Source organism: Daucus carota, chromosome 9, assembly GCF_001625215.2.
Source record: "Daucus carota subsp. sativus chromosome 9, DH1 v3.0, whole genome shotgun sequence".
In the NCBI taxonomy this organism is placed as follows: domain Eukaryota; kingdom Viridiplantae; phylum Streptophyta; class Magnoliopsida; order Apiales; family Apiaceae; genus Daucus; species Daucus carota.
The window spans coordinates 33,422,899-33,447,772 of NC_030389.2; the positions used below are offsets into that span (position 1 = coordinate 33,422,899).

The 24,874-nt window shown below is 35.4% G+C and overlaps 3 protein-coding genes across 5 annotated transcripts; all 3 read left to right on the plus strand.

Moving 5' to 3' along the window:
* Nucleotides 1–23,562, plus strand: LOC108201474 (receptor-like protein EIX1). 3 transcript variants are annotated; one of them, XR_010287581.1, is made up of 3 exons: nucleotides 2–2,877; nucleotides 2,976–4,052; nucleotides 4,181–4,441. XR_010287581.1 is itself a non-coding variant. In XM_017369751.2 (2 exons), the coding sequence occupies exon 1, from the start codon at nucleotides 28–30 to the stop codon at nucleotides 2,872–2,874; it is 2,847 nt and encodes a 948-aa protein (XP_017225240.2). In that variant the 5' UTR covers nucleotides 1–27; the 3' UTR covers nucleotides 2,875–2,877; nucleotides 23,404–23,562. The 3 variants fall into 3 exon arrangements, 1 of the variants encoding a protein (XP_017225240.2); XM_017369751.2 differs by lacking the exons at nucleotides 2,976–4,052; nucleotides 4,181–4,441 and adding an exon at nucleotides 23,404–23,562 and having other exon boundaries at nucleotides 1–2,877; XR_010287580.1 differs by having other exon boundaries at nucleotides 2–4,052.
* Nucleotides 12,493–15,461, plus strand: LOC135149218 (uncharacterized). Its single transcript, XM_064084235.1, has 2 exons — nucleotides 12,493–14,942; nucleotides 15,239–15,461. The coding sequence occupies exon 1, from the start codon at nucleotides 13,872–13,874 to the stop codon at nucleotides 14,937–14,939; it is 1,068 nt and encodes a 355-aa protein (XP_063940305.1). The 5' UTR covers nucleotides 12,493–13,871; the 3' UTR covers nucleotides 14,940–14,942; nucleotides 15,239–15,461.
* LOC108201475 (receptor-like protein EIX1) lies at nucleotides 20,368–24,581 on the plus strand. Its single transcript, XM_017369752.1, has 2 exons — nucleotides 20,368–23,133; nucleotides 24,336–24,581. Exons 1-2 carry the CDS (start codon nucleotides 20,368–20,370, stop codon nucleotides 24,579–24,581), a joined length of 3,012 nt encoding a protein of 1,003 aa, XP_017225241.1.
* Nucleotides 24,582–24,874: the final 293 nt, after the last annotated feature.

Below are 24,874 nucleotides of genomic sequence, written 5' to 3' on the forward strand. Positions count from 1 at the left end.
TAGATTTATTATTTTCTAGATATCGCAATGCAGAAACATATGACATTCCTCGTTCTTGTTTATGCATTATTAGCTGCTCTGGCATGTTTACAGTTTGGTCGTGGGAGCACAGTTGAAGACTACCGTAATACAAGTTGTATTGAGAGTGAGAAGCTAGCTTTGCTTCACCTTAAACATGGTCTCGTTGATGACTTCAATTACTTGTCGTCATGGGATGGAGATGATTGTTGCGCATGGCACGGAGTTGGTTGCAACAATGGAACCGGCCATGTCACTCGACTTGATCTTCGAAATGGTATGTTAAGAGCTGATCATATATATCATTCCTTGCTTGATTTGAAATATTTGACCTACCTAGACTTGAGTAACAACAATTTCGAGAAGCTGAAAATTCCCCAATTCTTTGGGTCATTCAAGGATCTTACATATCTCAATCTCTCGTACACCAATTTTGAAGGTTTAGTTCCCCATCATCTTGGAAACCTTTCTAAATTAAGGCACCTTGATTTAGGTCTTAATTATTATTCTAACCCCAATGCCTTTGATCTTAGTAATCTGTATAATTCTTTATTGAGCATTGATAGCATGTGGTGGTTATCTAAGCTTTCTTCGTTGGTACACTTGGATCTCTCCTATGTTAATCTTTCCAAGGCCACTGACTGGTTTTCATCCATTAATATGCTTCCGCATTCAATTGTAGTACTTAATCTGTTGAGTTGTCAGTTATCGAACAATATCCCACGCCATCTTCCCTTTGTAAACTTAACATCTCTCATTTCACTTAATCTTGAAGAGAACAGCTTAAACTCTTCTTTTCCTTTGTGGGTACTCAACAACAGTGGGCTTGCACATCTTTCTCTACGACTCAACCGTTTTCATGGATCAATTCCTGATTCTTTAGGAACTTTAACTTCTCTTGTAGAAATCGATCTCTCTTACAACAGTTTTAATGGTTTGATTAATCCAGAGTCTATTGGAAGATTGGTTTCTCTTTCTTCACTTGATCTTTCATCTAATGAATTTCAAGGTCATCTTCCAAAGTCTATGAGAAGGTTGTCATCTCTTACTTATCTTGGTCTTATGGATAATAATTTCCAAGGCTCGATCCCTCATTCTATTAGCAATCTCACAGAGCTTACATACCTCTATATGTCATCAAATGAATTAAGGGGTGATCTACCGGAAGAAGTTTGCCAACTGTCAAAGTTAAAAAGTTTGGATGTCAGTTTTAATCAAATGAGTGGAAGGATTCCTGACTGCATTGGACAACTATCAAATCTCATATCCTTGGGTCTCTATGATAATTCATGGGAGGGTTTTGTAACAGCGCATCACTTCGTTAACCTCACGAAGCTCATTGACTTGTCTATTTCCTCATATTCTAACTTAGCTTTAGATGTTAGTATTAACTGGGTTCCTCCATTTCAGCTCCAATTTATATACATTGAATCCTTGAAAGTGGGTCCCAAATTTCCCCGCTGGCTCTTAACACAAAGACAATTTCTTGATTTTAGGATGATAAATACAAGTATATCAGATACCATCCCAACAGATTGGTTTTCAAATCTCTTATCTCATGCCTACCTTGTTTATCTATCTGATAATGACATAAATGTGGAACAACTATCATCCATTTCTGCAGTTCCAAATGGTTTGCAAACATTAGCACTCTCGAATACCCGTTTGTTCGGCGGATTTCCATTATTTTTATGCAATATAACATCCTTGCGGACTTTAGTTCTCTCCAACAATTACTTTACCGGAGAGCTACCCCAGTGCTTAGCAAACTTGACACAACTGCAGGATCTTGATGTGATGAATAACAATTTCTCCGGTACCATTCATGCTTCTTTGGGTTCTTTAAGACATCTCGAATACTTAAATTTCCATGACAACAACTTTCAAGGGAAACTCCCTTTGTCCTTCCAAAATTTAACAGAGCTAGTCATACTTGATGTGGGAAAGAACAATCTGTCTGACGTTCTTCCCTCCTGGACTGTAGAGCAATTACTAGGGCTCCGAATTTTAATACTCCGGTCCAATAAATTCTATGGTAAAATTCCTACAAATCTTTGCCACCATCCAGCAATCCAAGTTTTGAACTTTGCACACAATCAGATTGTGGGAAATATTCCTCCTTGTTTTGGCAATTTTAGTACCATGATTACAGTAAACAAGAGTGATGACTTTCATCCAGATTTTCCTTGGAGATGGGCATACAGTAAGATGATAATAGACGATGCGAAGGGACATGAGCTGAATTACACCTCTGGTCTAGAGTTTCTACATTCCATTGATTTGTCAAACAACAACATTGATGGAGAGATCCCGGAAGAGTTGATGGATCTCCGTGGTTTAACAAGTTTAAAATTGGCTGGTAATCATCTAGCAGGAAGGATCCCTGAGAGGATTGGGAATCTGGAAAGACTGGAATTTCTCGATCTCTCTGGAAATAAACTTTTTGGACATATTCCACAAAGTTTATCGAATCTGGACTTTTTAAGCCACTTAAACCTCTCTTTCAACAATTTATCAGGGAGGCTACCCACTGGAAACCACATCCAGACCCTCTATGATCCCTCCATCAATGATGGCAACAACCAGCTCTGTGGCCAACCTATCTTAGAACCCTGCGTCGGTGACACAGGATCACCAGATGTTCCCTATTACGATGAAGGTAATTCAGATTTAGATGAAGAGCATGTATGGTTTTATGCTGGGATAGGACCTGGTCTCTTGGTTGGTTTTTTGGGCTTCTGCGCATGTTTGCATTACATCAAGTCTTGGAGGTATTCTTACTTTCACTTGATTGATCGAGTCTTCGACAAGATAGTGGTTGCCTTTGCTTTATGGAAGAGAAAGTTCCAAAACTAACAGGTGAAGTCTTAATTGATTTAGCATCCATAACTCTATGAGTTTCTAATATTGGTAAAACCAGTAGGATATATGCTAATCTATTGGTATATTTTCTTCAGTGGATTCCTGTACTGCAATGGACGAGGTGGACGCTGTGAAGTTCTTGATATCTGTTGAAAAAATATAATTTCTTGTAAATTATTTGTATACTTTCATGTCCCTGTATTCTGTTTCTAATATCACCTAAAAGACAAGATGATATAATTTATATGGGTTGTATATCCCATCCTGTTGCATATTCGTAATTCTTTTTATCTGGTGATGATTAGTTGTGCAATGTTGTTTGGAGAAGTTTCAGGATAGCAAGTGGTTTTTGTACTCACTGGAGACAGAAGGAGCCGCTGCAAGCAATACTGGTATGTCAAAAATTACATAACTTAATTGATGTAATCCTACCTTTAAGTTTTAGCATGTTATACAGAATTCTATCTGCCCCTTCCTCAAGCTCGTAAAAATTTAGTAAATGACACTGTAAGAAAGGGTGAGCTTGACGCCACCTTCAGACTTAATTATTTTTTGCAAGTAACGTTGCTGACATCAAGTATAGTCAAGGTGTGGGAAATTGCCAGGGCCACATTATCCGCAATCAATATTCTTGGTTCCCTGTTCTGTGCTTTTTTTTTTTTTAGATCTTATTGTAATTATTGTGTTCGTTGAAGATTATGTAGACCGCGTAAAGGTTTTAGACTACACGCCCCATCCTAAATAATTAAGTGGCTCTTGCTTCTTTCCTGGAAGCAAGATACTGAAACTGGTGATTTCAAAGCATACATCTCTTGTAACTTATGCAGTAACATCTCCTGAATGATTTCTATATTTAATGATATACATCTGATTTACCTGGACAAAATCTATATGGATAATCTACACGCGAGTGTTGCAGCTTTGAAAAAGCTTCCAGAGGCCGGAGGCAATTATCTGTCAAACAATCTTCTCTCAAGGGTTTCAGATGGTGCACACTTCAATCATTTTATAGCAAGTTTGGATATATCGTGTTGCAGGCTTTCTAAATTAGTAGCAAATTTTTTCTTTTATGTCATGTATTGTTTTTGGCGGTTGAGAAACAGAAATACATTTCGTTGGACGTTGGTACCACTTCCTTAAGCAACATATCTTCGGCTTAGAACATAAATATGGTATGCAAAATTTTATATTTGTTTCAGTTTTATAAAGATTAGTGACATTTCTAATGCGGAAGTCAATTGTTATCGTGTATTAGTTCCTTTAAGAAGATATGTTATATTTTCTTTTTAACACTGAGCAGCTTCTATGAGGAAGGACCATACGAGTAGAGTTTTCCCAGCGATCTGTCAACAAAACACGTTTTGAAGCATTTCCACTCAGCGATAATGCACTGGCACACTATCAATCTATTTTAAAGTCCAGCCTTGCTGTAATGACTATGTCAGGATAATGTGTGAAATGTAATTAATTTTTATTCAGTTATAGTCAAGTTCACAGTGACAAATGCGGGTCGTATGCTCAAGAACACAAATGCAATTAATTTTTATTCAGTTATAGTCAAGTTATAGCTAGTTCATAAAAGTTTCCGTTTCTCCTAAACCTAATTCTAATCTTATAGTATTCAACAATTATAAAATCTGGTCCTATCTTTAATAATAAAAGTGTTTTAATATTTTTAAATCAATACCCAAATTCTGTCTCCTCTTTGCACCTCTGTTTACGGACTTTTTTGGTTAGTCTTTGCTTCCTAGAACATTTCTGAATTAAAGAAAATTTCAAAAGTTTTGATTGGACTGTAAAATCTTCCAAATCCGACATCTAGAATTCAAGATATGGCCCAAACAATGTTTAAATCCGAATTTTCATAGAAATTGCCTCCAAAATAGCTATTTTTCTTTAAATCTTTCTCAACTTGGAATTATTTATTTCCTACAATAAAATATATTAAATAAATATCTAAATTAATACAAAATACAATTAAATACGAGAATAAAATCATATAAAACATATATAAAAATATCGTCAGTTACAAGATCGATATGCACAGAAAATGGAGTCTTCTGTCGTGGCGATTTTAATGAACATAAACATCAATGAAACACCCCCTTCTCGTCGTGTCATAAAATACAAAATAAATATAGCAATAACAAATTTATTGTTTAAGCATAATTATCTCTGACTATCTAAACTTGCAAATTAATCCTCAGAATCTTTTTTTAAAACATATAAAAAATAAAATGAAAACAAAAAAAATTAAGAATTACATGTTCATCCGTGCTTCGCACGGGTTGAAGACTAGTATAAAAAATAAAGTGAAAACGAAAAAATGAATTTGAAGTGTAAAACTATTATGCAAACTTTACAGATACATTGTTTAGTTGAAGTTAGACATAGACTGATTTAATAGTGATTGGACGTGTTATATACACCACGTACTTACCGACAACGTAATTATACTCATATTCACTTTGCTGGTCCCCGTAGACTTTTAGACAAGAAAATGAAAGAGGTGTTGGTGACTTGGTGCCGGTGAAGACTGACTCGGAGTCTCTATTTTTAGCCTGATGAAACTTTTCCAACTTGTTCATTACTTCTATCCATTTACCTGCACTAGAATTTGGTCTCTTGTGCATAGTTGTAGGCTTGTGGAATGGAAGCTGTAGTGTTCCTCCAAATTTTAGCTCATGTTTGTTTACCAGAGGTTGCTTCTCGACTTCTGATTTTCTTAACCCGTTTGTGTAAAAAAGTGGAAGTACTTTTAAGAAGTTCAGAATGCTAGCTTCTATCTCAGGGCTTCTGTTGGAATAATCTTAAATTTAGTTATTATTATTATTATTTGTTTAGTTATTTATTTTTTAGGATTAATTATAGATTGTAGTAGTTGGATGATTGTTGGAGTTATAGAGAGTTTGTAGGAGGTATTGAGTCTATCTTATTTTAGGAGATTTATTAGAAGTAGCAGAGTATTGTTAGGAGTCAAGTTCATTTGTTATAAATATGGATGTAATCTCTTTTTTAGAGGAACAAGAATTAATAAGAATTAGTTTTATATTCTACACTTGGCATCAGAGCGAGCTTTTGTTGTTCCGTCGCAGGCGGTGGTGAAGCCACCGCTTGTGGTGGTGGAGGCGCGGAATAAGTGTTTGACGAGGTAGTTTCAGGTTGGCGTTGCGGAAGGATGGTGGCAAAGCTACATGTGTAGTATGGGATGCATGTGTAGTATGGGGCTGCCGAGAAAGACGAGGCGATGCCGGAGAAGCCTGTTGAAGGCAGAAAATGAGATAGAGTGCCATGCAGAACGTGGTGGATCTTGCGTTTTTTTTCGGAGTAGAGGGAGAACCTCTCCTCTAGAATTATGGGTGATTATGTGCACCTGGAGAGAACACTAGAATTATGGGTGATTATGTGCACCTGGAGAGAAGTGCTCCGGTGATTTTGGCGTTGATGAGAAGTACATCAACAAATTGGTGTCAATGAGAAGTGCATCACAAATGAAGAGAAGTGCTTCATAAATTCTCTTAAGTAAATTTAAGATTATGGGGGTGATTGTTGGAATAATCTTAAATTTAGTTATTATTATTATTATTTGTTTAGTTATTTATTTTGAGGATTAATTATAGATTGTAGTAGTTGGATGATTGTTGGAGTTATAGAGAGTTTGTAGGAGGTATTGAGTCTATCTTATTTTAGGAGATTTATTAGAAGTAGCAGAGTATTGTTAGGAGTCAAGTTCATTTGTTATAAATATGGATGTAATCTCTTTTTTAGAGGAACAAGAATTAATAAGAATCAGTTTTATATTCTACAGCTTCTACTTCTTTTCCAAACACTTTATAAATTTATTTACTTCTCACTTCTAATTCACTTCTTTATTTTAAGGAAGAAGTCACTTTTTTTAAATTTGCCCAAACGACCCATTAACGGTATCGTGACATATTTTGAACAATGGAATCGACTCTGGCCAGCTTGAATTGATGTACATGAACGAGGGAAGAAAATTTGTGTATACCAGTCCCCACAAGATACATAATATTTTAGTGGTTTGAGGCATATTTACTTATTCAACAGAAATACATTTTCACAGTATGTCAAGCTAGTTGTTGGGAGACCCAAGACTATTCATTTCTTCACTGAGTGTTCCTATCATTGAAACTAATTCAATCACAGTCTTCCGCAGAGTAGTTGCAGGGAATTTTCCTGGATGACCCTTTTTCTTGTTTTGTTTTTCCAATTCCACATTTGTAATTAGAGAAAGTGCTATCTTCATGAGTTTTCCTATCAATCACGAAAGTAATGATGAGTCTGGAATAACTCGTTAAGACTTGGGACCACAAGAAAATTACACACGGAATTAAAAACATAATGAGTGTCACTGCCATGTATTCTTCATCAACGAAGTCTTAATCTCCTCTTATCCAGAACTCTGTCTCCTCCTAAATAAGTGGCTCCTAATTTCTGCATTATGATGATTTAGACATGATTGTGTTGAGTAAGTTCAACCCAAGTCCCACATCGGAAAGATGAAGAAGATTTATCTTGAATATAAGCAGCCAAAGAACTTCGTTAGTATGAGGTCTTTTGGGAGGAGCCCAAAAACAAATCCGTGCGGGCTTGGCCACGGCCCAGAGCAGACAATATCATACTAATACGGAGTTAACGGGTGTTGCGCGGCCCAACAAGTTCCGAAGTTGATCCTTGGGGTTGCGGGCTGCAGTGGTGTGATGTGGGGGAGGCTGGCTCTCCAGAACTGTGATTGGAAGTCTTGGACGGCTTGTGTCAAAAGTCTTTCTGACTAATATGGTCGGACGGCGTGTCCCGCAAGATGGAACCGATGAGTAGCGGCGGTATAAGGGTCACAAGATTGGTGGTTCTTGGATTGAGGGGAGATTGTTGAGTGAGATTTATCTTGAATATAAGCAGTCAAAAAACTCCATATCATACTAATGCGGAGTTAACGGGTGTTGCGCGGCCCAACAGATTCTTATCCAAGTCCCACATCGGAATCCATATCAGACTAATGCGGAGTTAACGGGTGTTGCGCGGCCCAACAGATTCTTATCCAAGTCCCACATCGGAAAGCCATATCATACTAATGCGGAGTTAACGGGTGTTGCGCGGCCCAACAGATTCTTATCCAAGTCCCACATCGGAATCCATATCATACTAATGCGGAGTTAACGGGTGTTGCGCGGCCCAACAGATTCTTATCCAAGTCCCACATCGGAAAGATAAAGAAGATTTATCTTGAATATAAGCAGCCAAAGAACTCCATTAGTATGAGGCCTTTTGGGAGGAGCCCAAAAACAAATCCGTGCGGGCTTGGCCACAGCCCAGAGCGGACAATATCATACTAATGCGGAGTTAACGGATGTTGCGCGGCCCAACAGATTCTTATAAGAATGTTTACCGAGGACTGGACTGGGTTGGGGGGTTGTTGAAGGGGGCACTCAAAAGTTTTGGACATAACTTCGTGCCTTTCTTTTGTATGTGTTAGAGAAAAGCATGTAGAGGTGCAAACTTTAACATTTTAATGGCAATCACAGATATGTAACTTGCATTCTTTCTCCATAAATAGCATACTCATTCTGGTATGTCATAATTTCGTTTTGGTCTCCCGAGGCATGGATGCATGCAAAGTTTTGTGTTTGTTGTTATTCCTTTTTGTTGTGTTTGGTTCGGGAGAATGGAATGAAATGACTAACAATAAATGAAAATAGTAAGAGGTATGAGGAAAGTTTTGAAAAAAAAAATAGTGAGTGCAAAACTGTTATGATGAGATTTGAGAAGAAAATGAGTATAAAAAGGAATAGAACATTCCTTCTAAAATTGGAGGTATGATCTCTAGCATAAAGTGTAAGGAATGGAATGGAGGAAAGAATGAAATTTAAAACCATTTGTCCATAACCTAATGAAAATTTCATTCCGTTCATTCCATATTCATTCACCCTAACAAACATAACAAAGGTGTGATCTCTAGCATAAAGTGTAAGAACGTGCTAGAAAGGCGAGTCTGCAGTGCAGAACTAATGCTGTGCTTTCTGAGCAAGTACTACAGAGTTTTGTGAAATCGAGGCCAGAGGTAGTTGAAATTTTGAGTGGGAGGCAAGTATCTAATATTTCAAGTGCTAGTTCTGGACAAACCTATTCATTAGTATCTAATCTATATCTTGTAAGATAGTAATCAGTTACATTAATCTAGCAGATGATTACACACCATTTTGCTGCCTTCACATAAAAAAAGAGCGACTAATGTTTGTTATTTTTAGTTTCCACACAATGAAATTCGATGATGTCCCATAAAATTTTTCTGTCAATACAGAATTTGGAGCATTCCCAGTCCACAATGGTGCTCATATGCAGACAGCTATGATGAAATCTTGAGATATTTGAAACAATGGAATCTACTCTGGACAGCTTGATATCGATGTACATGAATGGAGAGAGAAAATCACAGTTCCACAAGCTATATTGATAATATTTTAGTGATTTGAGCCAAATTTACTTATTCAATCAAAATTTGAAGAGACAAGCATTATTACCGGTGTTACACATACTATCCATTTAAAAAGTTTGTTACCCTTTATTAATGAGAGAAACCACATTTTGGTGGAACATCGGTACTAAAAGTACCAAACTTTGGTCACATTCATATTGATTAAAATTTTATAGTCATTATTATACTATTATCAAAGACTTCTATATTTAATAGAATTTTATTATTAAAGACCTCAATATTCATTAGAACAGTGAAAGACTTCTATATTGATTAGAATTTTATGAAAAGACTTTTATATTAATTCGGATTTTATTATTAAAAATTTCAATATTGGTTAATATTATTATAAAACTATAAAAAGACTTCTATGTTGCTTAGGATTTTGTAATATAACATTATTCTATCCGCACAGTTAAATCGCTAACAATTTAACTTATGAAACAGTTTTATAAAATTCTTATCAAAATTTGGAAATCATCATATTATTTTTTTATTTAATAGTTATTACTATTATCAAAAAACTTCTATATTTGACAAGATTTTGTATTGTAACAATTATCTCACTAATAAAAATATATTATCAACAAAATTATTTGTTTTAATTTTTTAAAACTCAAATAATTTAATATACGGAACAACTTTATAAATCTTTTAGCATGCTTCAGAGTTCAAATAAATAAAGAGTTCATATTGATATTAATATAAGATCCTATCAATAGAATAATAATGTCAATGAAATTATTCGTTTTAATTTTTAAAAATAAGACAATTTAATTTACGAAATAAATTTGTAAAATTTCTATCATATTTCAGAATTAAAATAAACAAGATTCAATATTGATACTAAAGTAACAAAAAACTTGGTCATATATTTTTTTAATAATAATAATTATTATCATTCAGTGTTTTTCAGAAGATTGCAATAAAGATGTAAGGCGGTGGTAACACTGACTTAACAAATAGAAACTCAATGAAAATGAAGTCATTGTCCATAATACAACATATAATAAAAGAACCGAAACTCTAGACATACATCAAATATTCGTTTTAATTTTTAAAACTCATATAATTTAATTTACGAAACAAATCTGTAAAATTTCTATCATATTTCAGAATTAAAATAAATAAGATTCAATATTGATACCAGAGTACCAAAAAATTTGGTCGTATATTTTTTAATGATAATAATTATTATTATTCAGTGTTTTTCAGAAGATTGCGATAAAGACGAATAAGACCGTGGTAACGCTAACTTGACAAATAGAAACTCAAAAAAATTGAAGTCATTGTCCATATTACAACATATAATAAAAGAATCGAAACTCTAGACATACGTCAAAATATTTGATATCAAATTACTTTTGAAAAGTTAATTAATATGTCAAACTACAATATTAGTTTATCAAACAACTACAACAACCGTTGGATTAAAAAAAACTCCAACTAGAATTATATAATGTTGCCTATTAAATGAATAAAAAAACTGTGACTTAAAATTTTGAATTTTTGTTCAAGATTAAAGACGCTATAAACGAACTTATATGTGTTGATTTTGAATATTATTTTCACAATTAAAAATCATCAAACAACATAGTAATTTTACCAAAATAAAGCATACTGTTAGAGTTAAGTTCCATAAAGTCTGCATTTAAACCGCAGTAAGTACCGGACATAATCTTTTAGTTTAATCATAAATAATATCTTTAATTATTCAAATTTATATATAATTTACCATCTTTACGTAATTTTACATATATAATTATCAATTTTGGATTCCAATACACTTATTTTGTGGACTCCATAGAACAGGGACCCATATCGTTATGTAATAAATTTAAAGTCGGATCAAATTTTAATATATAGAAAGTCTTATATTAAATAACAATAATTTAAATATGTATAATAAAAGTATGATAATATAATTAAAAATAATAATATTCTTCCAATAAATAACAAATTTTAAAATTTTATTTAAACCCGTGCTTGGCAAGGGTTATCAACTAGTATTTTATAAAGCTCATTAGTTACTCTTAATCTTCAGTTTCAAAATGATAATGCTTTTCAACATTACTCATACTTAAAACTTAAATTTGGTTATAAAAAGTGATATTTTATAGACAATATAATATAGATTTATGATCCACGTAACAACATAAGTATTTTATAAGAATATTTGATTTAAATGTGGGAGAAACGGTTTATTTATAAAAAACATGTTGATATTTTAATTATTAAATTATCATAAATGTAACATACACATATTTGCTTATAAATTAGATTAGATTGATTAGATAGATTTAAATTGACTCTTTATTATAGTTCTAAAACATAACTCAAATTTTGAACTATTTCATTGTTCGTAAACATGATAAAATACATCATAAATATAAGTAGAGAAACGTGACTGAAAAAATTTAGACGCAATACGATATTTGAATAATCGAAATCTCAACTATAATTTAAGAATATAATTTGATACTACAACTAATATTTTACTATTAAAACCAAACCTTGAATATAAAAATATATTATTGTAACAAACATAATATATTTATGTGTACGGTGCTTGTTCAGAGCTAGATAGTTCATAATTACGAATAGGCAGAAATTTTCAGCACATACCCAACATACTAAAATAAGTTGGTGGATTAATATAGTTCAATTTTCAAATTTACGGCTACTTTACTATAAAAGATTGTCGGAATGTATTATATTAATGTTATTTTAATTGATTATTGACACCAATATTAATAGATAATTTTGAATGAAAAAAAAAGAGAAAGGTTAAAAACATTTAATAATGGTGATGATTAAATGTTATTTTATCAACATATTTTAGATGTTCACATCAATCCGTGCAATATGCTACATTTGACTACTACTTAATTTTTAATATTTTTAAGTTAGTTATTGTGTGGATTGTTTTCATATGTACCTGTCATGCTAAACTCAATTACATTATTTTTAATTTTGCATATTCGGGAAAAAATTGATTCGATCATAGACTCGAGAAATTTAAAATTGAATAATTCAAAAATATTTAAATTTGAATTTTATAAATCCGGTTCCAACCTGACTCGTTGGCATCTCTATATTAACATAGGGGATAATTGAGAAATGTAAAAGAAAAAGAATAAGTGAATGAGAACTTGAACTCTTCTTTTCCTTTATGGGTACTCAGCAACAGTGGGCTGGCACATCTTTATCTTCTTGATAACCATTTCCATGGATCAATTCCTGATTCTTTAGGAACTTTAACTTCTCTTGTAGAAATCGATCTCTCTGTAAACAGTTTTAGTGGTTTGATTCCGGAGTCGATTGGAAGATTGGTTTCTCTTTCTTCACTTGATCTATCAATTAATGTATTTCAAGGTCTTCTTCCAGAGTATGGGAAGGTTGTCATCTCTTACGGATCTTGATGTTTCTGATAATAATTTCCAAGGCTTGATCCCTCATTCTATTAGCAATCTCGCGAAACTTACCGTCCTCTATATGTCATCAAATGAATTAAGGGGTGATCTACCAGAAGAGGTTTGCCAACTGTCAAACTTAGAATACATGTCTCTGGGTGATAATCAAATGAGTGGAAGCATTCATGGGAGGGTTTTGTAACAGATCACTTTGTTAACCTCACGAAGCTCTTTGACTTGTCTATTTATTCAAAGTCTAACCTGGCGTTAGATGTTAGTACTCATTGGGTCCCTCCATTTCAGCTCAAATATATATACTTTAAATCCTTGAAAGCGGGTCCAAAATTTCCCCACTGGCTCTTAACACAAAGACATATTTTTCAAATTTGGATGAAAAATATGAGTATATCAGATACCATCCCAGCAGATTGGTTTGCAAGTCTCTTATTTTTGGGAGTGAATTCCTGTGCTGCAGTGGAGGAGGAGGACGCTGTGAAGTTCTGGTTACCTGTTTAAAAAATATTATTTCTAGTAAATTTTGTGTGTACTTTCATGTCCCTATGCTCTGTTTCTAATTGATATCACCAGAAAGACAAGATGATATAATCGATAAGGGGTTGTATATCCCATTTTGTTGCATACATATTCGCTGTTGATATTAAGTGATTCTTGCTACCTGTTGATGACTACTTGTGCAATGTTGTTTGGAGAAGGTTCGGAAAAGCAAGTGTTTTTTGTATATATCCGAGTTATCATCTTTTACACCTAATGTGTTTGATGCTGCCTTCAGCAGTTAAATTGTTTTGTGTGTACATCAACTTGTCAAGGTGTGTGTATTAGATAGCATAAACAAGTAGTCCTTATTTGTATGATACCAAAACACTTAAATAGATATACATTAGCTTGTAGATAATTATCATTAGTTGTAATTTCTACTTATCATGTTGTTGATTTATTCTTATCATGTAATCTCTATCTTTCTATAAATAGTGAAAATCAAAGCCATCTCAGCAAGTTGCTTGAGATACAAAGCATATGATATTTTACATGGTATCAGGCTAGCCAGGTTTTATTCATATTTTTCCATGGCTCCCGAAATTCCTGTTGTCATTCCTACTTCCGATGTCATCACTTCCGCTGATACTACAACGAGTATTGAAATTCTGGTCAATCTTCCGGATCAATCTAAAACAAATAATCCTTATTTTATCCATCATTCTGATAGTCCAACAGCTGTGTTCTTTACACCAGCTTTGCAAGGGGATAACTATGCATCTTGGGCGTGTGGAATCTCAAAGGCCCTTAATGCCAAGGGAAAGCTTGGATTTATCGACGGAACATTGCTTCCACCTTCTGATCCTGCAGAAAGGGCTTGCTGGAAACGCTGCGATGATCTTGTCGGCAGCTGGATACTCAATTCTGTTCATGACAGCATTCGTCGTAGCTGCATGTTTTCTGATTCAGCATTTGCAATCTGGAATGATCTCAAATTAAGGTTTTCTCATTCCAATGCACCTAAAATATATCAACTTAAATCTGCTATTTCAGCCCTCAAACAAGAGAATCTAGATGTGATTTCTTATTTTACTCGTCTTAAAACTCTCTGGGATGAACTCGACTTCATCGTACCAACTGAGCCTTGTATTTGTGGGGCAAGCAAAGTGTTTATGGAGAAACATGACAGAGACAGGGCAATGGAATTTTTACAAGGCCTCAATGATCGATTTGCTTCTCTCCGTAGTCGGGTTTTATTGATGGATCCTTTACCATCAGTTCAACGTATTTTTTTAATTTGGTCAAACAAGAGGAAGCACAACAAATTATCATCTCAACTTTCACTGCATCTGGTTCTGTTGAGTCTGCAGCTCTTCAAGTACAACGTTCTGATTCTCGTAACTTTCGTCCTGCAAACAAACGAGTTCGGCCCTTTTGCGATCATTGTAACAAGCATGGTCATACTCGGCAGACTTGTTATCAGCTTCATGGCTACCCGGCAAAGCGTGCTGACACACCATCTTCTCAGCCGCAAGTTGCCGCTGTTACCTCTACACCAAGTCCAGGTCCCTCGCTTACACAAGATCAGTATGCACGGCTCCTTGCTCTTATCACACCACCAGCTGACACTGGCGATGACACACCAAGAGTTAACCTAACTGGTAATTTTTTTTCAACTAACTCTTGGTTCATAGACAACGGTGCAACACATCATATATGTTGTTCACTAAATTTATTTTCTTCTTACAAACCTATATCTAATCAAATTGAAGTTCAAATGCCAGATGGTTCTTATGCTTCAGTTAAGCATATTGGTGATGTAATCCTCTCACCACATTTGCTTCTCAAGAATGTTTATCATATTCCTCTTTTTAAATTCAATTTAATCTCCATATGTCAGTTGACAAAATCTCTGAATTGTGTTGCTAAATTTGGTAATGATTGGTGTGAATTTCAGGACCAACACACGAACTCGGTGATTGGTAGAGGTTATCGTCAAGGTGGTCTATATCAACTTAGTCTTCCTTCCCAAGTTTGTTTTATCAATAAATTGCCTGCAGATGTTTGGCATTGCCGTTTAGGCCACCCTAGCTTAGACAATTTTAAATATTTATGTCAGTCTGTTGACTATATTAGTTCTAGATTTTCTTTTCACTGCGATCTATGCCCACGGGCTAAACAAACGCGATTATCATTTAATAAAAGTTTGATTTCTTCTCAACATTGTTTTCAATTACTTCATTGTGATATATGGGGGCCATTTTCTACCCCTAGTTCAAATGGTTCTCGTTATTTTTTACCATAGTTGATGATTATTCTCGTTGCACATGGTTGTTTTTGATGAAAATAAAAGATGAAACTTTAAAATATTTCCAATTTTTTAATAATTTTGTGATTACTCAATATGGTAAACAAGTCCATGCAATTTCAACAGGCAACAATTTGTCAATGCTTCCCAAGTTGCAAAAGATTCAAACTGATAATGGGAGTGAATTTTTATCCAACTCTTTTCAAAAATTTCTCAAATCACTCGGTATTCATCATCAAAGAAGCTGTGTCTCCACACCTCAACAAAATGGGGTTGTTGAAAGAAAACATCGACATCTCCTAAATGTCGCTCGAGCACCTCAACAAAATGGGGTTGTTGAAAGAAAACATCGACATCTCCTAAATGTCGCTCGAGCTCTATTATTTCATTCAAGTGTACCAATTTCATATTGGGGTGAGTGTGTCCTCACAGCAGCATACTTAATTAATAAAATGCCAACACCGGTATTACAAAATAAGACTCCCCATGAATTAATTATTGGGTCAAAGCCAAGTTACAAACATCTCAAAATTTTTGGCTGCCTTTGTTATGCAACTAACCCTTCTCCGAAAGGAAAATTTGATTCCAGAGCTCGTGTCGGGGTGTTTTTAGGATATCCTTTCAATCACAAAGGATATATAATTCTTGATTTAGAGTCCAAATCAATTTTTGTCTCTAGAGACGTGATTTTTCATGAAGACAAATTTCCATTTCATAAAGAGTACTCTTGTCAGATAGATGATTATTTTTCTTCCCCTGATCCTCCAACATATTTTCATGATGAAAATGAAATTGATGATATCAATCCTTTTTCTCAACATGCTAATTCTGGAAGCATGCCAATAATACATGATCAAACTCATCATGTTTTGCAAAATGAACATGATACATCTCATTCTTCTTCACCAATAAGACATGATGAATTTCCTACTATGTCTCTTTCTAATCAAACTTTATATCTGTGGATGATGAAGGTCACAATAATTCAAATCAGTCAACTCGTCCAGTGAGAACATGCGGTCGTCCAAAATATTTGGAAGACTATGATTGCTCTGGTAAGGCTTGCCTCGCAACTTATCCTCATCCTCTCACTTCATCATTTTCATTCGATAAATTCACTTCTTCTCACAAAGCCTTTCTCACATCAGTTATTACTAATGATGAACCTCATACTTTCACCGAGGCTATGAAACATTCTCATTGGCGTGAAGCCATGGCTAAGGAAATTAAAGCCTTAGAATCAAACAATACTTGGGACATTGTGTCTTTACCTAAAGGCAAATCAGTTGTCGGTTGTAAGTGGGTTTACAAAAATAAATTTAATCCAGATGGCTCCATTGAACGACGAAAAGCTCGTCTTGTACGTCGCTAAAGGGTATACCCAACAGGAGGGCATTGACTATCATGCTACTTTTGCCCCTGTTGCAAAGTTAGTCACTGTCCGTACTCTACTATCTATTGCTGCCGTCCGCGATTGGCGCTTACACCAATTAGATGTTAATAATGCATTCCTTCATGGTGATCTTGAGGAAGAAATTTACATGCGTATCCCACCAGGTTTTTCAAAACACGGTGAACAAAAAGTGTGTAAATTAAAGAAAACAATATATGGCTTACGCCAAGCATCACGGCGATGGTTTTCCAAATTTTCTTCTGCCCTTATTGAAGAAGGGTTCACACAGTCACGAGCAGACTACTCATTATTTACTTTTCACGCTAATACACTTTCTATCTTCGTATTAGTGTACGTTGATGACATCATTATCACTGGTAATGATGAAAATTTTATTTCTTCACTGATAACGAGATTGGAAGCTCGTTTTTCACTCAAAAATTTGGGAAAACTTACATAGTTTCTTGGCATTGAAGTTTCCAGATCCTCTTCAGGTATATTTTTATGTCAAAGAAAATATATCCTCGACATTCTGAAAGACTCCGGTTTGACAGGAGCAATAACGTCACCTTTTCCAATGGATCAACATCGCAAGATCCTTCCTTCTGATGGTGATCCATTACCAGATCCTAGTATTTTTCGTCGACTCATTGGTAGATTGCTATATCTTACTGTCACTCGTCCTGACATAACATATTCTGTTAACTACCTTAGTCAGTTCATGCAACATCCAAGAACAACTCATCTTGATGCTGCTTTTTGTATCCTTAGATATCTAAAGGGTACACGCAATCATGGCATTTTTTTGTCTTCCGCAAGTTCTTTAACCTTACAAGGTTATACAGACTCTGATTGGGCAGGCTGTTCTACTACTGGCTACTTTACAGTGATAGGTTCAAGTCCTATTTCTTGGAAATCGAAGAAACAACCTACAGTTGCTTGTTCATCTGCTGAGGCTGAGTACAGAGCCCTTGCAAAATGTACTGCTGAAATCCAATGGCTTCATTACCTGCTTCGTGATCTAGATTGTCCACAACAAGGTCCTATTAAGATTTATTGTGATAATAAAGCAGCTATTCATATTGCCGAAAATCCAGTTTTTCATGAACGTACAAAACACATTGAGCTAGATTGCTATTTTGTTTGTGAAAAGTTATTATCAGGCCTCATCTCTCCCACACACATTTCATCATCTGATCAACTAGCCGATATTTTTACAAAGCCATTGGGAGCTGATCAATTTCGTCGTTTGGTTTCCAAGTTGGGAGTTCGCTCTGAAGTTCCTCCCTCTCCAACTTGAGGGGGGGTATTAGATAGCATAAACAAGTCCTTATTTGTATGATACCAAAACACTTAGATAGATATACATTAGCTTGTAGATAATTATCATTAGTTGTAATTTCTTCTTATCATGTTGTTGATTTATTCTTATCATGTAATCTCTATATTTCTATAAATAGTGAAAATCAAAGCCATCTCAGCAAGTTGCTTGAGATACAAAGCATATGATATTTTACAGTGTGGGATTGTAAGGTCTCCATTGTGCACAATCATTACTCTGGGTTCCCTGTTCCGTGTTAATTTATTTTAGGTCTTTTGTAACTACTATTTCGTTGTAGATTATCTACCTCCCTCTCACTCAAAACATACACAATGAAACTCTTATTGATATCACCTAAAAGACAAGGTGATATAAGGGTTATATATCCCCTTTTGTTGCATACGAATTGCTGTTGACATTTCGTTATTCTTTTTACCTGTTGATGATTACTTATCTATTGTTGTTTGGAGAAATTTCGGAAAAGCAATTGTTTTTTGTACTCAGCAGTCAGAAGGAGCCGCTGCCAGCAATATTGGTCTGTCAAAAATTACATAATTGAATTGATGTTATCCTACTTTTAAGTTTTATCATTTTTTTCAGAACTCAATCTGCTCCATTTCAGCACTTAAATTTTTTGCGAGTAATATTACTGTCATCATCAACTAGAGTAGAGGTGTGTGGGATTGTCAGGGCTCCATCATCCGCAATCCTTTTTCTGGGTTTCCTGTTCTGTGCTAATTTTTTTAGTTCTTTTTGTAAGTACTTTTTTCGTGGTAGATTATGCAGGCCGCAGAAAGGTTTAAGGCCATACGCACCATTCTAAAGAAGCAGCTCGTGCTGGTTGCCTAGAAGAAAGAAAATAAAACATGATTCTCAGCAAATACTGGCGATTTCTACTAAAGTAGCAGGGGTCCGGGGAAGGTAAAACGTAAACTGCATAATTTATTCAAGAAAACTACTTTTATCACGTAAGGTGGGATAACTAGCTCCATTACATTCTGTAGTTGCATATCCTCAACTAATTATATATTTAATGCCATACATTTGACTGATTTAAGATGTGACTGTTGATGTTACCTTTGCACGTAGGGACTAAGGAGCGTGGTTTCCTCCCAACAGTTTTCACCCTCTTTTTTTTACTCGCACTAGTTGTTCAACATTACTCCTCAATTCAGCACCACTTGAGTTGTCTGGAATGTGCACCAACTGAGTTTTCAACTTCGTGAAAACTAAGCACACATGCATAGACATACACTCGTACAAATTTCAAAGATTTAGGTCGAAAAAACTAACCTTTGTAACCAGGGCACTCCATATTTGTGCATCTCGTTACGGGGATGCATGAACCACTCCATTATCTTCACTTTAGGTTTTCGATTTACAAATTCTCATAGCTTTCTCAGTGAACTTAGGTTTGTATGGGGGTTAGGGCTTTCAGTTAAATGGAAGTAAGGGACACGAATTTTCGCGGGCTTTAGGGTTTGATTTTCCTCATATACCCTTCTTTCTATTTTAGTTTTCGGAGTTAACGGAGTTATACTAACGGTGCTTGATGGGCACCACCTTTTTAAAAGGTGGAAGTATATAAACTCCAACCATTGTTTTGAAGTTTTAAAGTTCCAGCCAACATTTTGGAAATTTTGAAAAACTACGACCACCACTCTGTCATTTACTCTTAATTTAATACTAAACTGTCTTTTACAAAGTAGTTGCCGAGCAGTTTCCTGGATGGCCTTTTTTCCTATCTTGTTTTTCCGATTCCACTTTAGGAATTAGAAAAATATGATTCATTAAATCACTAAAGTGATGAAGACTTTGGAATAACACTTTAAGGACTTGGAATACACGCGGAATCAAAACATAATGAGTGCCACTGCCAACTATTCTTCATCAACAGAAGATCTGAAAAAGAAAACGATGGGAGTGCTGGACTACTGACTTGGAACCTAGTGTCAAACTTTTTACGACTTCCATTCAAACTTATAAATAGTCATACATAAGAAGCTCACAAGGCATTTTATTCCACAGATTTATCACTTTCTAAATATTGCAATGCAGAAACATATGACCTTCCTCGTTCTTGTTTATGCATTATTAGCTGCTCTGTCAAGTTTACAGTTTGGTCGTGGGGGCACAGTTGAAGACTATCCTAATACAAGTTGTAGTGAGAGTGAGAAGCTAGCTTTGCTTCACCTGAAACAAAGTCTCATTGATGACTTCAATTACTTGTCATCCTGGATCGGAGATGATTGTTGCACATGGCAGGGAATTGGTTGCAACAATAGAACCGGCCATGTCACTCGTCTTGATCTTCGAAATGGTATGTTAAGAGCTGATCATTTATATCCTTCCTTGCTTGATTTGAAATATTTGACCTACCTCGACTTGAGTAACAACAGTTTCCACGAGATGAAAATTCCCCAATTCCTTGGGTCATTCAAGGATCTTACATACTTAAACCTCTCGTACTGTAAAATTGAAGGTTTCGTTCCCCATCATCTTGGAAACCTTTCTAAATTACTCTACCTTGATTTAAGTCATAATACATATTATCATGGTAATGGTGGTGATTATTACTATTATTATGATTTACCTTCTTTATTACACATTGATAGCATGAGATGGTTATCTGGGCTTTCCATGTTGAAACATTTGGACCTCTCCAATGTTAATCTTTCTGGGACCAGTGACTGGTTTTCGTCCATTAATATGCTTCCGAATTCAATTTTAGTACTTAATCTGTTGAGTTGTCACTTATCCAACAATATCCCACGCCATCTTCCCTTTATAAACTTGACATCTCTCATTTCACTTGATCTTGAAGAGAACAGCTTAAACTCTCCTTTTCCTTTATGGGTTCTCAACAACAGTGGGCTTGCACATCTTTCTCTTGAACGCAACCATTTCCATGGATCAATTCCTGATTCTTTAGGAACTTTAACTTCTCTAGTGGAAATCGATCTCTCTGAAAACGGTTTTAATGGTTCGATTCCAGAGTCGATTGGAAGTTTGCTTTCTCTTTCTTCACTTGATCTTTCATCTCATGAATTTCAAGGTCGTCTTCCAGAGTCTATGGGAAGGTTGTCACCTCTCACTCATCTTTTGCTAGGTGGGAATAAGTTTACTGGTTTCGTCCCTCATTTTATTAGCAATCTCACGAACCTTACACACCTTGATATGTCATCAAATGAATTAAATGGTTCGATTCCACATGAGATTGGCAATCTCACAGAGCTTACAGACCTCTCTATGTCATTAAATGAATTAAGGGGTGATCTAACAGAAGAAGTTTGCCAACTGTCAAAGTTAGAAATATTGGATGTGGGTTATAATCAAATGAGAGGAAGCATTCCTGAATGCATTGGACAACTATCAAATCTGATGGAGTTGGATCTTAGTTCTAATTCATGGGAGGGTTTTGTAACAGAGCATCACTTTGTTAACCTCACGAAGCTCTTTTTCTTAAGTATATCTTCAAAGTCTAACTTAGCGTTAAATGTTGGTATTAATTGGGTTCCTCCATTTCAGCTCCAATATATATACTTGGAATCCTTGAAAGTGGGTCCCAAATTTCCCCACTGGCTCTCAACACAAAGACAAATTGATGATATTATCATGATAAATACAAGTATATCAGATACCATCCCAACAGATTGGTTCGCAAGTCTCTTATCTCAGGCCGACCTTGTTTATCTATCTGATAATGACATAAATGTGGAACAACTATCATCCATTTCTGCAGTTCCAAATGGTATGATTGCATTAGCACTCTCGAATACCCGTTTGTCCGGCGGATTTCCATTATTTTTATGCAATATAACATCCTTGCAGATTTTAGTTCTCTCCAACAATTACTTTACCGGAGAGCTGCCGCAGTGCTTAGCAAACTTGACAGAACTGCAGGGTCTTGATGTGATGAATAACAGTTTCTCCGGTAACATTCATGCTTCTTTGGGCTCTCTACGGAATCTCACTTACTTAAATTTGCACGACAACAAATTTCAAGGGAAACTCCCTTTATCCTTCCGAAATTTAACAAAGCTGGTAATACTTGATGTGGGAAAGAATAATTTGTGTGACGTTCTCCCCCCTTGGACTGTAGAGCAATTACCGAGTCTCCGGATTTTTATACTCCGGAACAACAAATTCTACGGTAAAATTTCTACGAATTTTTGCCACCATCCATCAATTCAAATTTTAAACTTTGCAGAAAATCAGATTGTGGGAAATATTCCACTTTGTTTTGGCAATTTTAGTGCAATGATTACAGTAAACCAGAGTGATGACTTTCATCAAAGTTTTGTTCGTTCATATATGATGATAATAGACAATCCGAAAGGACTTGAGCTAGAATACACCTCTAATCTAAAGTATCAATGCTACATTGATTTGTCAAACAACAAAATTGTTGGAGAGATTCCAGGAGAGTTGATGGATCTCCGTGCTTTAAAGAGTTTGAATTTAGCGGGTAATTATCTCTCCGGAAGGATTCCTGAGAGCATTGGGATGCTGGAAAGTCTGGAATTTCTTGATCTCTCTAGTAATAAACTTTTTGGACATATTCCACAGAGTTTATCCAATATAGACTCTTTAAGCCACTTAAACCTCTCTTTCAACGATTTATCAGGGAGGGTACCCACTGGAAACCATCTCCAGACTCTCTATGATGCCTCCATCAATGCCGGCAACAACCAGCTCTGTGGCCCACCTATCTTAAAGCCCTGCGTCGGTGATACAGAATCACCAAATGTTCCCGACGATGATGAAGGTAATTCAGATTTAGATGAAGAGCATGTTTGGTTTTATGCTGGGATAGGACCTGGTCTCTTGGTTGGTTTTTTGGGCTTCTGCGCTTGTTTGCATTACATCAAGTCTTGGAGGCATTCTTACTTTCACTTGATTGATCGAGTCTTCGACAAGATAGTGGTTGCCTTTGCTTTATGGAGGAGAAAGTTTCAAAACTAACAGGTGAACTCTTTTATCTACCTCCCACTCACACAATACACACAATGAAACTCTTAATTAATTCCTTCAGTGAAATCCTAATATTACTTTTATCCATAACTCAGTGAGTTTCTAATATTGGTATATTTTCTTCAGTGGATTCCTGTACTGCAGTGGAGGAGGAGGATGTTGTTGAAAATTATTTCTAGCAAATTATTTGTATACTTTTATGTCCCTATGTTCTGTTTCTTATGAATATCACCTACAAGACAAGATAATACAATTTATAAGGGTTGTATATCCCATTCTGTTGCATACATATAACATACTTGCTGTTAATATTTCATAATTTTTTTTACCTGTGGATGATTACTTGTGCAATGTTGTTTCGAGAAGTTTCGGGAAAGCAAGTGTTTTTATTAATTCATTGGAGACAGAAGAAGGCGCTGCCAGCAATACTGGTATGTCAAAAATTAGATAACTGCATTGATGTAATCCAACTTTTAAGTTTTAGCATTTTATACAGAATTCTGTCTGCCCCTTAAGCTCGTACTATATATTTTAGTAAATGGCCCTAGAGTGCATATTTCACTCATGGAAACTACTAGCCTTTTCACTTTCTCTGCAGTTGCATATCCTCAACTAGTGTACATTAATTAAGCAACGTACATCTTTATCTGGTGTTTGACTCAACACGCTGATTGCTCCATGCAATGAGTAAGTTGTGTTCCAAGCATTTATCTCTTGTGACTTGTGCAGTTGCATATCCTGAGCTAATTCTGTATTTGATGGTATACATCTAATTTACGAGGATAAAATCTCTGGATAATCTAGACGTGGGTGTTGCTGTTTTGAAAACGCTTACTAAGGACTGGAGCAATTATCTGTCAAACAATCTTCACTCGAGGGTTTGGGGGAAGCACTCAAGAGTTTCAGACAAAAGGTAGTGCCTCTCTTCACATGTCTTAGAAAATAGCATGTGGTGGTGCACAGTTTGATCATTTAATAGCAACCTTGGATATATAGTGTCGCAGCTTGCTGCATTACTAGAAAATTAATCCTCTTATGTCATGTATTGTTTTTGGCAGAACGAGAAAGCTTTAGCAGATGGAATAGCACATGCTCAGCAAACATTCATCAAGAGTGCAGATAAGTATTTCAAGTGGCTACTCGGAAGTGTCTCACGTGGGCAGGGATGCATGAAAGGTTTTTCATTCATTGTCATAGCACTTGGCGTTGGTGCTGCTGTTTTCTCCCCAAACTTGGACTCATTCGATTGGAAAGATAGGGCTCAGTGGATTCAGAATGGTCATCAAGTTGTATTTCCAGTTTAAAATGTAGATTATTATGTATAGAAGACAGGGTATATCAGATACCATCCCAACAGATTGGTTTTCAAATCTCTTATCTCATGCCTACCTTGTTTATCTATCTGATAATGACATAAATGTGGAACAACTATCATCCATTTCTGCAGTTCCAAATGGTTTGCAAACATTAGCACTCTCGAATACCCGTTTGTCCGGCGGATTTCCATTATTTTTATGCAATATAACATCCTTGCGGACTTTAGTTCTCTCCAACAATTACTTTACCGGAGAGCTACCCCAGTGCTTAGCAAACTTGA